This window comes from Vicia villosa, linkage group LG4 (assembly GCF_029867415.1).
Source record: "Vicia villosa cultivar HV-30 ecotype Madison, WI linkage group LG4, Vvil1.0, whole genome shotgun sequence".
Taxonomy (NCBI): Eukaryota; Viridiplantae; Streptophyta; class Magnoliopsida; order Fabales; family Fabaceae; genus Vicia; species Vicia villosa.
This window is the reverse complement of record NC_081183.1, coordinates 182,663,245-182,676,470: the sequence shown is the minus strand read 5'-3', so window position 1 is coordinate 182,676,470 and position 13,226 is coordinate 182,663,245. Positions and strand designations below refer to the sequence as shown.

Sequence of the window (13,226 nt, the reverse complement as noted above, 5' to 3'; positions counted from 1 at the left end):
ATCTGTACTTCAATATATTTATAAAATAAATTAATCCGTTATATTTTTTGGACCCTTCATTTAGTTTGAGCCATTATTAATCTAAAAATAAAAATAAAAAATAAAAGATCAAAGTGCATTCCTCTTCTTTGACATTTTTTCTTAAATGTTGATTTCGTAGTTTATAGGCAAATTTTTTTAGGGGGAAAGTTAGAGTAATTTTAGATAACTTTTTAATGAAATAAATGAAATAGTGATTTTAAACTTAGAGGAAGATTAGTCAAAAAAAAAAATTAGAGGGAGAAATGCATGAGAGAAGTAAATTAAGAGGGTGATAGAAAAATAAAAGTTAGAAGATTTAAATTTATAGTTAGGGGTGAATATTAGTTCGGTTCGGGCCCAAACACTGCAACCGAACCAACTCATGGCTGAGGTATATAGACCCTATTTTTGACCGATTTAACTTTATTAATATTTTTGAATTCGGATCAACTCAGGTACGTTTGAATAGGTAGTTTTTTTCGGATTGAATCAGTTTTCGGTCCATCTTAATTTTTAAGCTTATTTACAAAATGAACAGAACTTTAGTTTTTTTAGGCTTAATATCCTTTTGGTCTCGTACCTATGTATCTGGGTCCATTTTGGTCCTCTTCTTTTTAAAAGTTTCAAATTGGTCCCTTACGTTGTGTAACAGAAACAAAGTCTAGTCATCACAATCTTCTCCTTCCATTATTGCTGAAGCACGTTTTATAATTTCTCCCAAAATCAACCCTCCCCAAAATCAACCCTAAACGACATTGGTTCCCAAAATCCCCAATAGAAACCTAAATCGTTTTCTAATCATGAGCTTTATGCGTGAATCGTCATCATCAAATAAAAACCGAAGTGACTCACATGTATTTAACAGCTCTAATCTTCCATAGAAGCCTCTATGTCGTTGTGGAGACAATGTTATACTTCATAAGGCAAGAACTGTTAACAATTATGGAAAGCTATTTTAGGGTTGTCAACATTTTAAGGTAAGTTTTAGTTTCAGTACTGATAAGTTGAATGTTGTTGAAATGTTTATATAATGCATACTAATTTTCGTTCTCAATATATACAGGGACACAGTAATGTTAGTTGTGGGTTTTTTCAATGGTTCTATGAAGAAGATAGAGATGAAATTGAGCAAACTCTTATGAAGGATCAATGGTTCTAAAATAGTAATAGCAACTCAAATGAAGAACAAAAAATTCATATGCCAAGCATGATGAAATTCAAGATATCAATCTAACTTTAATTTCTGCTATCATTCAAATACAAATCACCATCGAGGAGTGCTCAAAGGTCAATTGCTAAGTTGTCTTTTTATTGTTTACCACAAAGTTTCGTTCCTCCCCCACAATTTTGCGACACTTCATCTTTAACCACAAATTTGTCTTCCACTCATATGATTAGCGATAAATTTGTTTAATCTTATTACTTCGTACGTAAATTTTGTTTTTTAAATTTATTAAATAATTAACATATTTAATTAATATATAGATCAAATACATCAAATATTTAATAAATTTAAAAGTAAAATTTGTTCAATAAATTGTAAAATTTGTTTATAAGTATTTACAGAGGGAGTATATGAACAAGTAATATAGAAAATTATACCCCATACCCCAACACTTATTCCAATACACCTACAATTTTAAAAAAATTCCAATTTTGTCCTTTTTAACTTTTAACTTTTAATTTTTTTATTTTTTTATTTTTACTGTTTGTACGGACATTTGAGTGGTTGGAAATTGTACGATTGCTTCAACCGGATATCCCAAGATGCAGAATTCCGGTTAGTAAATATTTAAAACCGGACAACCCAGGGTTGGGTGTTCCGGTTCACATTTTCCTCAACCGGATATCCCACTAATGGGTGTTCCGGTTTGTTTTTTTCTCAACCGGATATCCCATTAGTGGGTGTTCCGGTTCCTTTTTTTTTTTCAATTTTTTTTTAATTTTTTTTCGTTTTTTTTTAACTTTTTTTAATTTTTTAAATTATATATTAAACTAAATTAATTTTATATATTTAGGTGTGGATCCTCCTTTGATGAAATGCGATGTAACTCAAATATGTGTGGATACAACTGATGTTTTTGTAACTGGTCAGAAATTTGCTACAAGAGAAGAGGCGGTAAGTTGGATTAAGGAGGTTGGAATCAGGAATAAAGTGACAGTTATAATAACTCGTTCAGATACCAAAACAGACAAGAGAGGAAGAAGTGATAAATTAGTATTTGGTTGTGATAGAGGTGGAAAATACAAAAAAAACAGATAGTGAAACCCAAAGTGCTAGTAAGAGATGTGGTTGTCCTTTCAAAATTAGGTCAACACCGTCGAAAGATGGTTCTGGATGGAAGATCGGTGTAAAATGCGAAGTACACAACCACGGCTTACCTGATAGATTTGAAGGTCATGCTTTCGTAAGTCGACTAAACACAAATGATAAGCAAAATATTGTTAAATTGACAAAACGCCATGTTCCACCAAGACACATATTGTTGTCATTGCAAGAGCGTGACCTGGAGAATGTCACTCGGATTACGCAAATATACAAACATAAGAGTAAGATACAAAAAGACATAAGGGATCCTAGAACAGAAATGCAACAATTGCTCAAGTTGGTTGAAGAATCAGGTTATGTTTATTGGAGTAGGAAAAAGGATGAGTCAGAAGTTGTGAGAGATATTTTCTGGGCTCATCCAGAATCAGTGAAGTTGTTGAATATGTTTCCTATTGTATTGATTATGGATTGCACATACAAGACAAACAAGTACAGGCAACCGTTGTTTGAAATAGGTGGTATGACATCAACTAAATTAACATTTGCTGTTGCATTTGCCTATATGGAATCTGAGCAGACAGAGACTTTTTGTTGGGTATTGGATAAGTTGAAACAGTTGTTTATCAAGCAGGATGATTGTCCTCAAGTAACCTTGACTGATAGAGATCTTGCTTTAATGAAAGCCATTGAAACAGTATTTTCAAAGACAACTAATTTGCTTTGCCGATTTCACATCAACAAAAACGTGAAATCAAAATGTAAGGAACATGTTGTGGATGATATGCGAGAAACAGTGGAGAAAATGTGGTTTGAACTGACAAAGGCTAGTGATGAGATGGAGTACCATCAAAGGTTGAAACAACTTGAGGATGCATGTGTTGACTCCAAAGGTTTTATTGATTATGTGAATGACACATGGTTGACACCGCACAGACATCGATTTGTCGAAGCATGGATCAATCAAGTGTTACATTTGGGCAACACCACAACAAATAGGTATGTTTATGTGATTTTATCGACATTATTTCTTTATCTTAATATTACAGATAATTAGTTGTTTTGTTTTATTTAAAGGGTGGAATCTGCGCATTGGAAACTTAAGCAAATGTTAGAGAATAGCTTAGGTAATTTATGCAAATGTTGGGAGGCTATGAATGACAATATCAAGATACAAGTGGGCAACATTATAGCTTCATTTCAGAAGAGTTTTTACGAAGTTGAGTATGCATACACTAGTCCTTTTTATTTAAATTTGCGTGGTTTAGTATCAAGAGTTGCATTGAGGCAGATTGCTGAAGAGTGGTTGAGGATTGACATGGTAGGTACCGATACGCAAAAGTGCGGATGTACTCATAGAAAAGTATATGGGTTACCATGTGCTTGTGAATTAGGGAGATATACATTGAGTGGTGATGCGATACCAATTGAGGCTATTCATATTCATTGGAGAAAACTAAGTATGGAAGGAAATCAAGATGTAGATGCAGATGATGGATCAGAAGTAGACATGACAAATGCAATCGATGAAATCTGGAAAAGGTGGAGGTCACTAGATGTTGTCGGAAAAAGAGCATTAAAAAGCAGAGTGTGTGAGATTGCTTATCCGACTACAACAAAGATGTGTCCACCGCCTGAAAAAATTAAAACCAAAGGAGGGGTTAAGAAGAAAGGGAAGAGACCTGTGGGATATGATGTTTATCGTGATCCTTCAGGATATGAGTATGTTGATCAAGCACATTCGAGTTCGCAAAGATCTTCAAAGAGGTTATGTTCACAGCTATCCCAAACCTCAAAAAATAAAGAATTTGATAAATACATTGTACAATTTCTAGATTACATCAGACCATTTATTGATGACATTGTTGATGTAAGAGATGATGGAAATTGTGGGTTTAGAGCCATTGCATCTTTGCATGATTATGGCACAGATGGATGGTCAATAGTTCGTCGGGATTTGGAGAAAGAAATTATAGGTCCTAGAAGCAAGTTGTATGAGGATTTATTTGGTAAACGTCTTCCAACAGTGAGATCATCGTTGGTGATAGAAACTTTAGGACAACAGCCACCAAATAAATGGATGACGTTACCTGAGTTGGGCTACGTAATAGCTAATCAGTATAACGTTATTCTCGTTTCTTTAGGTCACCCTAGTTTGAGTTACTTTCCTATGACGAGTGCATATTCACCTAATGCATCCATTTACTGCATCGGATTTGTCAATGGAAATCATTGGGTTCAGTTAATTAGTAACACAATTTTGGTACATTCAATCCCTATTTGACTTTTTCTGATATTTATTTTGTGTGCAGGTAAACATGAATGAAGGATTCCCGTTACCACCTGTCACAACTGATTGGAGGAAATATCGCACAAAAGATGCAACTTCTTGGATGGTAGGATTTGCCGGGTGGTTACAACATTGGCAACGGCTTACGCCTATACTGCCAAAATATGTCAGTTTAGTTTGATTTTATGATATTACAACATTGGCACTATTTAGTTTGATTTTATGATACTAAAACATTGGTACTATTTAGTATGACTTTATGATATTGGATTTTAATATGTTGACAAATGGATTATAAATAGTTAATCTCAAACTATAAGTCTCATAATAATACATATGTCTACAAGTCTCATAACAATACATAAATCTCAAACTAAAACATAAATATAAACATAAAATGTGACATCAATCAGACTCATTGTCATAAGTAATTGGACCTTCCCTAGGTAATGGTCCGCCCTGTGCAAGTCTGAGTGCTCTAAATATCTCCAGAAACTGTTCGTCTTCAGGAACAGCCTGATGACGCAGTAAGTAATGATGAAGCTCATGAGATATATATGATAATCTCGGGTCTGACGGTCCTTCGTCATAGACAGGCACTGGTACCTCCATCGGCTGATCATCCAGTGGTGCTCTCAAACGAGGATGTGACACCGTATAATACCATGGCAAATAATCATCGTCTGTCTCATATGGCATGGTGGCAAACGCAGCTGGTGGATCATCGTGGGATCGGATCACCTGCAACACACTCTGCATATATGTAGCCCACTCAACATCCACATCAAGTGTGTCTATATTTGGAGGAGCAGTCGGTATGTACTGTCTGTATCCAAACTGACGCATGCATCTGTCAGGTAAATATAGAACTACAGTACCATACCACTTCAAACCACCCTGGTACAAACAGATATCATCAAAAGGACGGTGCACACTGTGATCCTCAAAAGGGCTCCAGACGATATCGTGAGGAGTCAACTGATCTAACACAGCTCGGATGTCAGACACTTTTTGCGTCCCCTGCCTATATTCCCATTTCATCGCCCTAGCCATTGGACTATCAATACCACATAATCCAGAAGTACCTCTCTTTCCAACAGTTGGAAAATACTCATGAATCCAACACTGTAACAAAACATTACTATTATAAATTAAACTAAATAATAATAAACTAAATTAAACTAAAATAATATATATTAAGTATAATGTGGCATCCCCTAAGTATCTGTACAGAGTAACCAGTGCAGCTGCCCCCCAGCAATATCTTCCACAAGTACTCAAATCTCTAAACAGTGGTAGATATTTTGCCTCGACAAGAGTAAAAGTCTCGTCGGCAAGAATAGTACAACCTAATAGCAACATCATGTAGGCTCTCATAGCACCCGTAAAGTTATTTGTCGCTCTTTGTTGCTCAAAAATTTGCTTCAACCAATCCAATTTATAGTAAGAACCCCTAACAGTAGAAGCCTCCGTAGTTGCATCACTCAGTGAAACACCAAACAACTCAACAGCTAGATGGATAGCATCATAATCGGTGACAACAACATCGGGGTCAACCAGCTCGCCCCTAATCGGTACATGAAGAAGACATGAAACATCATCTAGCGTGATGGTCATCTCGCCGAACGGCATATGATATGACGATGTTTCAGGATGTCATCTCTCAACAAAAGCAGATAACAAATGTGTATCTACCCTGGCCAAACTAGTATGCTGCAAAGATGACAGACCAGATGCAACTAGCCAATCATTCATCTGCCTTGGAAGCATTGGCGGAACCCATCCTATTAATTTGCTGCCATGTGCAGCAACCTTTAAGGTTAGCTTTGGTCGTCTCTCCTGAAAATAATTTGTAATATATGTGTTAATATATAAGTACATATAATTTAAAATTATTCAAGATAAATTTTTAAATTATTGAACCTAAAAGAAAACATTTACGTACCTCGCCAAACCATAAATGACGGGCAACATGATTCTGATATCTAACCAATAAAGAAGTATCAGTCGGTCCTCCGGGAAATGCCTGGTGCTCCGGACCAACCTCAGGTGCAGCTCCCTGATGTCCCTCTCCATCAGGGTCTCGACGTTGTCTTCCTCTTTGACGCATTCCGCCGATCGCACTTCCTCTTCTTCGAACCACTGAAAAATAAAAATAAAATATAGTTAACAATAAAATAAAATGTTATTAAAAATTAAATATAATAGTAAAAAAAATCAAAAACAAAAAAAAATATGAACCGGATACCCCAAGGGGGTTATCCGGCTGAGACTTTGAAGAACCGGAATACCCATTGTTGGGTTATCCGGCTGGTACAACATAAAACCGGAAATCCCACTATTGGGTTATCCGGCTGAGGCCTGACAAAACCGGAATACTCACTCTTGGGTTGTCCGGTTGGTTGCTTTCTTGAAATTGAAGAACCGGAAATGGGAGCCTTGGGTGTTCCAGTTTTGGAAAAAAAAAATTCACCGAATTCCCCTAGAAACGTAACTGACTCAATGAGTGAAAAGTGTAAAAATTTGAAATTTTTACTATTTATACAGGAGTAAATTTGTCCGAAATTTTTTTAGGTAGGAGTATTGGGATAAATGTTGGGGTATGAGGTATAATTCAGAGTAATATATTTTTCATTAATTATGTACTTCTCATTGGAATCTATGAATTTGGGCTCAAATTATATGAGCTAGTTGAATAGAAATCAAGTTCTTGTGTTCATATTCTGGTTTTTAAATTTTATTTTTTAATTTTAGTAATTTTAATGGAATCGTGATGGATTCAATTAGCAGGATATGCAAATAGAAACAAAACCAATAGAATCTAAAAATAAAACTTATATTTTGAATTTTTTATGAAAATAAATATGATAATCAACTGAACAAAAATTAAACATATAGATTTTTTTTTGTAAAATAATAAATATGAGAAAACATTCAAATCAAATATAAATTTTACTATATTTGAGAAATTTTCAAAAGGTCATGCCCCTATTAAATTGTATTTTACTAGAAAAATATAATAACAATGTTTTTCATATAATTGATATAAAAGATAAGTAAATATAAGAATCCAAAATTTGTCCATAAAGAATTAAAAATAAGATCAAACACAAACATTTGAAGCTTCGAAAGATTGAAGGAATTTGATCATTGAAAGTTTGATGTTTTGGTAAAAGCAATAAAATGATTGTCTCTAGATTGATTTTGGTGCATTGCTCAACAAAAGAACAAAATAAATATTGCAAAAACATGTAAAATGGGAAGGTGGGACAATATGCTCAAGGGCTAAAATGAGAAAGTTGGAATGTGTAAGTGAGTGCATAGCAAGATAAGATAAATATGGGAAGACATTGCAATGGATTTTATCACTGGTCTTCCCTGCTCCAAGGACCAGAATGCTATCTTTGTTGTCTTAAAGCTAATTTCTCTAGATTAAGTGGTTGAACTAATGATGCAGACAATGGTAAAACTCCATAGATTTTTCATGTCTTTTTCTGGTTATGGAGGGAATTGGCATCGGTATAAATTTCTTTGACAGCCAGTAGCCAAGTTACACATTTATAATCCATAATGGTAAGACGATGGGATAAATTTCCCAAAGATGCTTCTTTAGAGAATTTGTACTCTATCATTCACACTTATCCATCTCTACAAATTGAAGACAAGAGTAGTTGTAATGATGTGGGTAATTGAAGACAAGAGTAGTTTTAATGATGTGGGTAATGTAATGAATGAGAATATCATAGGTAAGAATCAAAATCACACCAGACTCAGCTAGCAAAAAGGGACAGGGGGCAAATCATCCAAAAGATCAGAAGACTGGTTCCAAACAGAAAATACATTCACCGCATAGTTATATTAGGGAAATACGGTTAGTGAGTAAATCATTAAATTAAGGACTCGCTCTCCCACTTTAATATAAGTGCTTTTATTTACATAACAACTTTTGCACATCGAATAAGTTGTATATATGAATGGATGCTAAGAAAACAACACCAATTTTCAGAGAGAAATTCAATTCACTGAGGTATTTGTTTCTTAATGCATCTCCACTTAATCACATTAACACAAACATTGTTCATTGGGAGACAAGCATCATTGTTCTGTTATAACATATAAACTTGCCTCAGTTTACATTGTGAGACAGCAAGAGAAAAGTAGAATAAGTTGTTCATACAGTAAGTAAGGATATAACCTAAATATAATAAAGAGTGCTGACATTGTAAAAACCAACGTAAAATTTAAGATGACTAGAATAAGGCCTATATCAATCATACCAACTGCACAAAACCTTACATTCAAACATTCAGAACTTGTATTTTCTTTTGGTTAAAAACAAAAAACCCTTAACTAAAAGTTGTAGAACAAGTAAAGAGGAAATGTGATGCTCTTATATATGCAGCAAGAAGCTTGGAACATGAAAATAGAGAAAACATTGGGTGCATTTTCAAAATTAGGTAATCCACACATTGTAAACCAATCATCTTGAATGACCAAGAAAACTTGGCAAACAAAAAGTAATACAACAGACCACGATTTTCTAACCTCAGAAAAATGTATTGTTCTTATTATGAGATGCATATAAGATACAAGAAGAAACTATACAGCTTTCACAAATACCATGTGACATGAGACAATACAAAGCTGTTGACTGATACATTGAAAAAAACAAATTGTTCGAAGAGAAATGAGTGACACAACCACTATGAATAGTTAGTTTTATTCCCAATCTATGGGCTACATAAACAAGGTGTGGTGTAGGAAAATAAGTGCTTAATGCAAATCAGAATCAAGCCAACAATTTCTTAAATGATAAAACACCATCATACTCTCAATCAAATGCATTAACCCTAATTAACTGAAAAATGAATGAATCATAATCTCAATCAGATAAACAACACAAACAGATTAAAGAGCAACCATTCAGTAGAACCAAAACTAAAACCATGAGTCAAATAATCATAATCACTTAATAAGTTAAATCATGGCTAAAAACCACAATCACTTCCTTACATAACAAACACTGATCTCAATAGAGTACTAATCAAAACATTAAAAACCCCAAAACAAAAGTTGTCTCTTTAAAACGATAAACGAAAAAACTAAACCAGGTAACCATAGAAGCTTAGAATCCAAGCTTGGTACGACGCCAGTGACGACGCTTAGCGTTATACCTGTAAAAAAAATAAACAAACAAAACAACATAAGTAAATAAAAAACTAAACACGATTTGCATAACAATGTTGTTGTTATTAATGTTGTTGTTAAGAGAGAAACTTTACCTGATGGTGTTGTCGGTTCTCATGCGGATCCAGTAAGGGATGGGTCTGTTCTGCCTCTGCTTCTTGGCGAGCTTCTTCTTGATGATGAATGTCTTGTGGGAAGGCTGAAAAATGAGATTAAACAAAAACCCTAAATCAGAAACTGAATCGCAAAAAGTAGAATCAGAGGAATGAGTTGTTGAGAAGTTTCGAATTCGTTACCATTTTGGCCGCTGCTGCTTCTTGCTCCGAGCTCTGAAGATGAAATGTTACCCAACGGCGATGTGAAACCCTAGCTGCTCACTCGACCCCTTTATATACCTTTTATTTTTTTATTTTTTTCAGATTTTTTATACGGATTTTTACTTATTTATTATGTTTATTAGTTCAAATTTATTTATTTATTTTTTTGGAAAAAAAATTGATATAAAAGGTTTCGTTTTTAGTTTTTACCATGAGTTCATAACTAATTTTTTAGTTTAAGATTTATCTAAATAAACATTCAGGTGGTTTAAATTACAATACCAATTTTGTATAAAAAAAAATTACAATAACAATCTTTTGTTTATTTTATGCCACTTTATAAAATAGGGTTGTTTCTTTTATATCTTTTGTAATTATATCTCTGTTTTATTCATAACTTTGTTTTAATTTTATTTTGTTTTTTAAGCTATTATATTTTACTTAAGATGGTATAGATAAATGTCGCACAGAGGTGTATAAATTTTACCCAGATGGCATGAGGAGAATAGTTAGTGTGTAATTCTATGGGCTTTGGCCTTTTTCGTGCACAAAAAAATTGAGCTCTAAGAAAACAAACATTATTTATAGAGAAACTCTTATTATATCCGTTGGAGTTTTCAGGCACTATATGTAGTTCCAAAACTACTCTTTTGTTTCTGGAGACATATTCTAGAACGCACTCTCTTTTTTATGAAAACGTTTCGTATATATATTTACAGAATATATCCGTATGTATATCTACGGAATAAATCAGATATTGAAAATTAGAAAATCAACATTGCAACGATAAATACAATATTCATATATTAAAATCGGCATTATATTGATGGTTTCAACTAAAAATTAAATATTACATTTCAATAGTTCGATGGACGTTTGCACATCTCTAAAATTTGCTCGACCGTTCTTTGTATCGTCGCTACGAACTCGAGCGGGATTTTCTCTTCCAAATCGTAATACGTTTGCCACATCGCCAAAATATTCTCTCGGCTCTTGAGCTCAAAGTTGCTATAAATGACGTTCCCTCAGTTGTCAACTTAAGGTGAACGATACTCGAGCTTCACAACCTTTCATTTGTCTCTGTAAGGTAGGTGATAGTGGATTTCATCAATGATATCGTCGAGTGAGGTGTAATCGTTGAGTTTGGACGTCCGCCCGGATGTTCTGTCGTCGGAGCAGGAAACACTTGCGTCATATCAACAGATATCATATTGAGACATTTTTGTGTTTGTGTGAAATACTACCTCCGTTCCTTTTTATAAGAGAAAATTCACTTTTTAGAATCATTGAATAATCAATGTATCTAGTCTATAAAGAGACCAAATACATTAGTTATTCAATGAACCTAAAAAATGACTTGTCTCTTATAAAAAGGAACGGAGGTAGTACAACATAAGAAACCCCAAATTTATAGAAAACCTAGGTGAATATGGACCACTCATTTTTTGTCACAGAACTTTCTGTAGGTATATCCACATAAAGAACTTGGATATTTTATTTTTGTAGGTATATCTACGAAAAAACTCAAGAGTTTGCAAAATAAGAACCTTCCGTGGATACATCTACAGAACTTTCGCTGTTAGTTTTTTTAGTAGAACATAATAGAATTGCAAAACAGAATAGTTTTGGAGCTACTTAACCTTCTATTAGAATTTAGAATTAACAAAAAATGATTATATTGCAATGCTAAATAGTGTTTATATGACGCTTTTAAAATTCAAAACAAATCAAAAGAACTGTCGCCGGCTAAATGTATTGTTGGTTCCATTTTTTACTTTTCCGCACTTGATTCCTTTTCGATGTTGTTCAATCTTTCGAATTAGTGCATCCCATCAAGAAAAAGGTTCGGCCACGTCTCGACATTTGCGGTAGAATGAAGCGTCCATTCTGGTCACGTAGGTGGTATGGGCATCCCGGTTTCAAGTAAACTTGTACAAAATGGCTCGATTTTGCAAACCATTCAATACACATGATGTGATCATTTGGATTTATAGGTGGTGCGGTGTGAAGCGGGAAAAAGGTTTCTGAAAACCCGTATCGTGTCAAGTCAATGCACACCCTATCACATGCACATGCAATAAGATGTCCCATTTCCGGGAATCTCATCCATTTTGACACCGGTGCGTAACCGTTCAACCAAGGATTAAGAGCTTCGTAAACCGCTTCAAATTTATCTTGCTCTCCATATAACCGCGTGTACGAGTCTTCGAAAACCTCTCTTGTGTCGCTTCCAATTCGGTAGAGATAGAGATATTTAATTTTTCTCCTTCAATGCAACCATCATCATCAAAACTAAGTCTTTTCCAATGAGGAATAACTTCGCCCATTCTCATTGGCTCACATAGTTTCATCTTTTAGTAATAACACAAGCACATGGGAGACCATATGTTTTAGTAATAGTGCTACCACATTTTGCGCTATCGGAATCTACAATTTTTCCTCGTTTAGCCTCGTGAAAAATATAATTCAACTCGGGCCGAGACATAATGCCGATCAATCGAGAACAAAGAATGTTTTCCTTAAATCGATGTTCCAATACCGTAATGCTTCGACCAGATGTGGTTTGTATCTCAGTATGTTGGTTTTTAATCATGAGATTTACGGAGTCTCAATCTCGACACAAGACACTCTTGCTATTAATCAACCAATTTTTCAAACTAACATGTGTCGCTCAACTCTATTTGTGGTTGTATTCCCAAGATGCCAAACATTATCAGTCAACGCATAGTAAAATTTCTCCTTCACCTTATCAAAAATGATGGTTTCAACATATTTCAATTAATCAGGATATTTTTCACACACTTTTTGAAATTGAATGATAGAATCAGCATATAATTCTTTTGTCGAATAATTTACAATATGATTCCATGCATTCATTATTTGTTCAATAATCACACTAGTCTTCACCAAATTTACATGTTATGTCTCTACTTGTTTCGTCCCTACTGCGAGTTTAACCTTACTTCTCACATTACATGTTATGTGATATCAACAAAGTAATGCATTAGAAAAAGGAATTACCTTTGCCACTGCATTCATCAACAAGGTATCATGGTCCGTAACAATCGCCTTAGGCATCTCAACTTGTTCCTTCAAAATTGACCGACACACCGCTAATGCCCACCTAAAATTATCCTTTTTTCTA

General features: G+C 34.3%; 3 protein-coding genes across 3 annotated transcripts in view; 1 reads left to right on the top strand and 2 right to left on the bottom strand.

Annotated features, from left to right (window-relative positions):
• LOC131598470 (PKS-NRPS hybrid synthetase cheA-like) overlaps window positions 1-4,758 on the top strand; it is a 33,725-nt gene extending 28,967 nt beyond the window's left edge. Inside the window, exons 2-5 of the mRNA XM_058871066.1 lie at window positions 2,333-2,684; window positions 2,772-3,286; window positions 3,365-4,550; window positions 4,600-4,758. Of these exons, the coding sequence (XP_058727049.1) occupies window positions 2,333-2,684; window positions 2,772-3,286; window positions 3,365-4,550; window positions 4,600-4,758 (2,212 nt within the window). The remainder of the gene's footprint in view (window positions 1-2,332; window positions 2,685-2,771; window positions 3,287-3,364; window positions 4,551-4,599) is intronic.
• Window positions 4,759-4,982: 224 nt separating this feature from the next.
• LOC131598469 (protein MAIN-LIKE 1-like) lies at window positions 4,983-6,209 on the bottom strand. The gene is made up of 2 exons (XM_058871065.1): window positions 5,817-6,209; window positions 4,983-5,702 (listed from the first exon to the last, which is right to left on the bottom strand). Exons 1-2 carry the CDS (start codon window positions 6,207-6,209, stop codon window positions 4,983-4,985), a joined length of 1,113 nt encoding a protein of 370 aa, XP_058727048.1.
• A 3,315-nt stretch (window positions 6,210-9,524) lies between these two features.
• On the bottom strand, window positions 9,525-10,215 carry LOC131600483 (large ribosomal subunit protein eL39-like). Its single transcript, XM_058872639.1, has 3 exons — window positions 10,061-10,215; window positions 9,860-9,963; window positions 9,525-9,751 (listed from the first exon to the last, which is right to left on the bottom strand). Exons 1-3 carry the CDS (start codon window positions 10,061-10,063, stop codon window positions 9,703-9,705), a joined length of 156 nt encoding a protein of 51 aa, XP_058728622.1. The 5' UTR covers window positions 10,064-10,215; the 3' UTR covers window positions 9,525-9,702.
• Window positions 10,216-13,226: the final 3,011 nt, after the last annotated feature.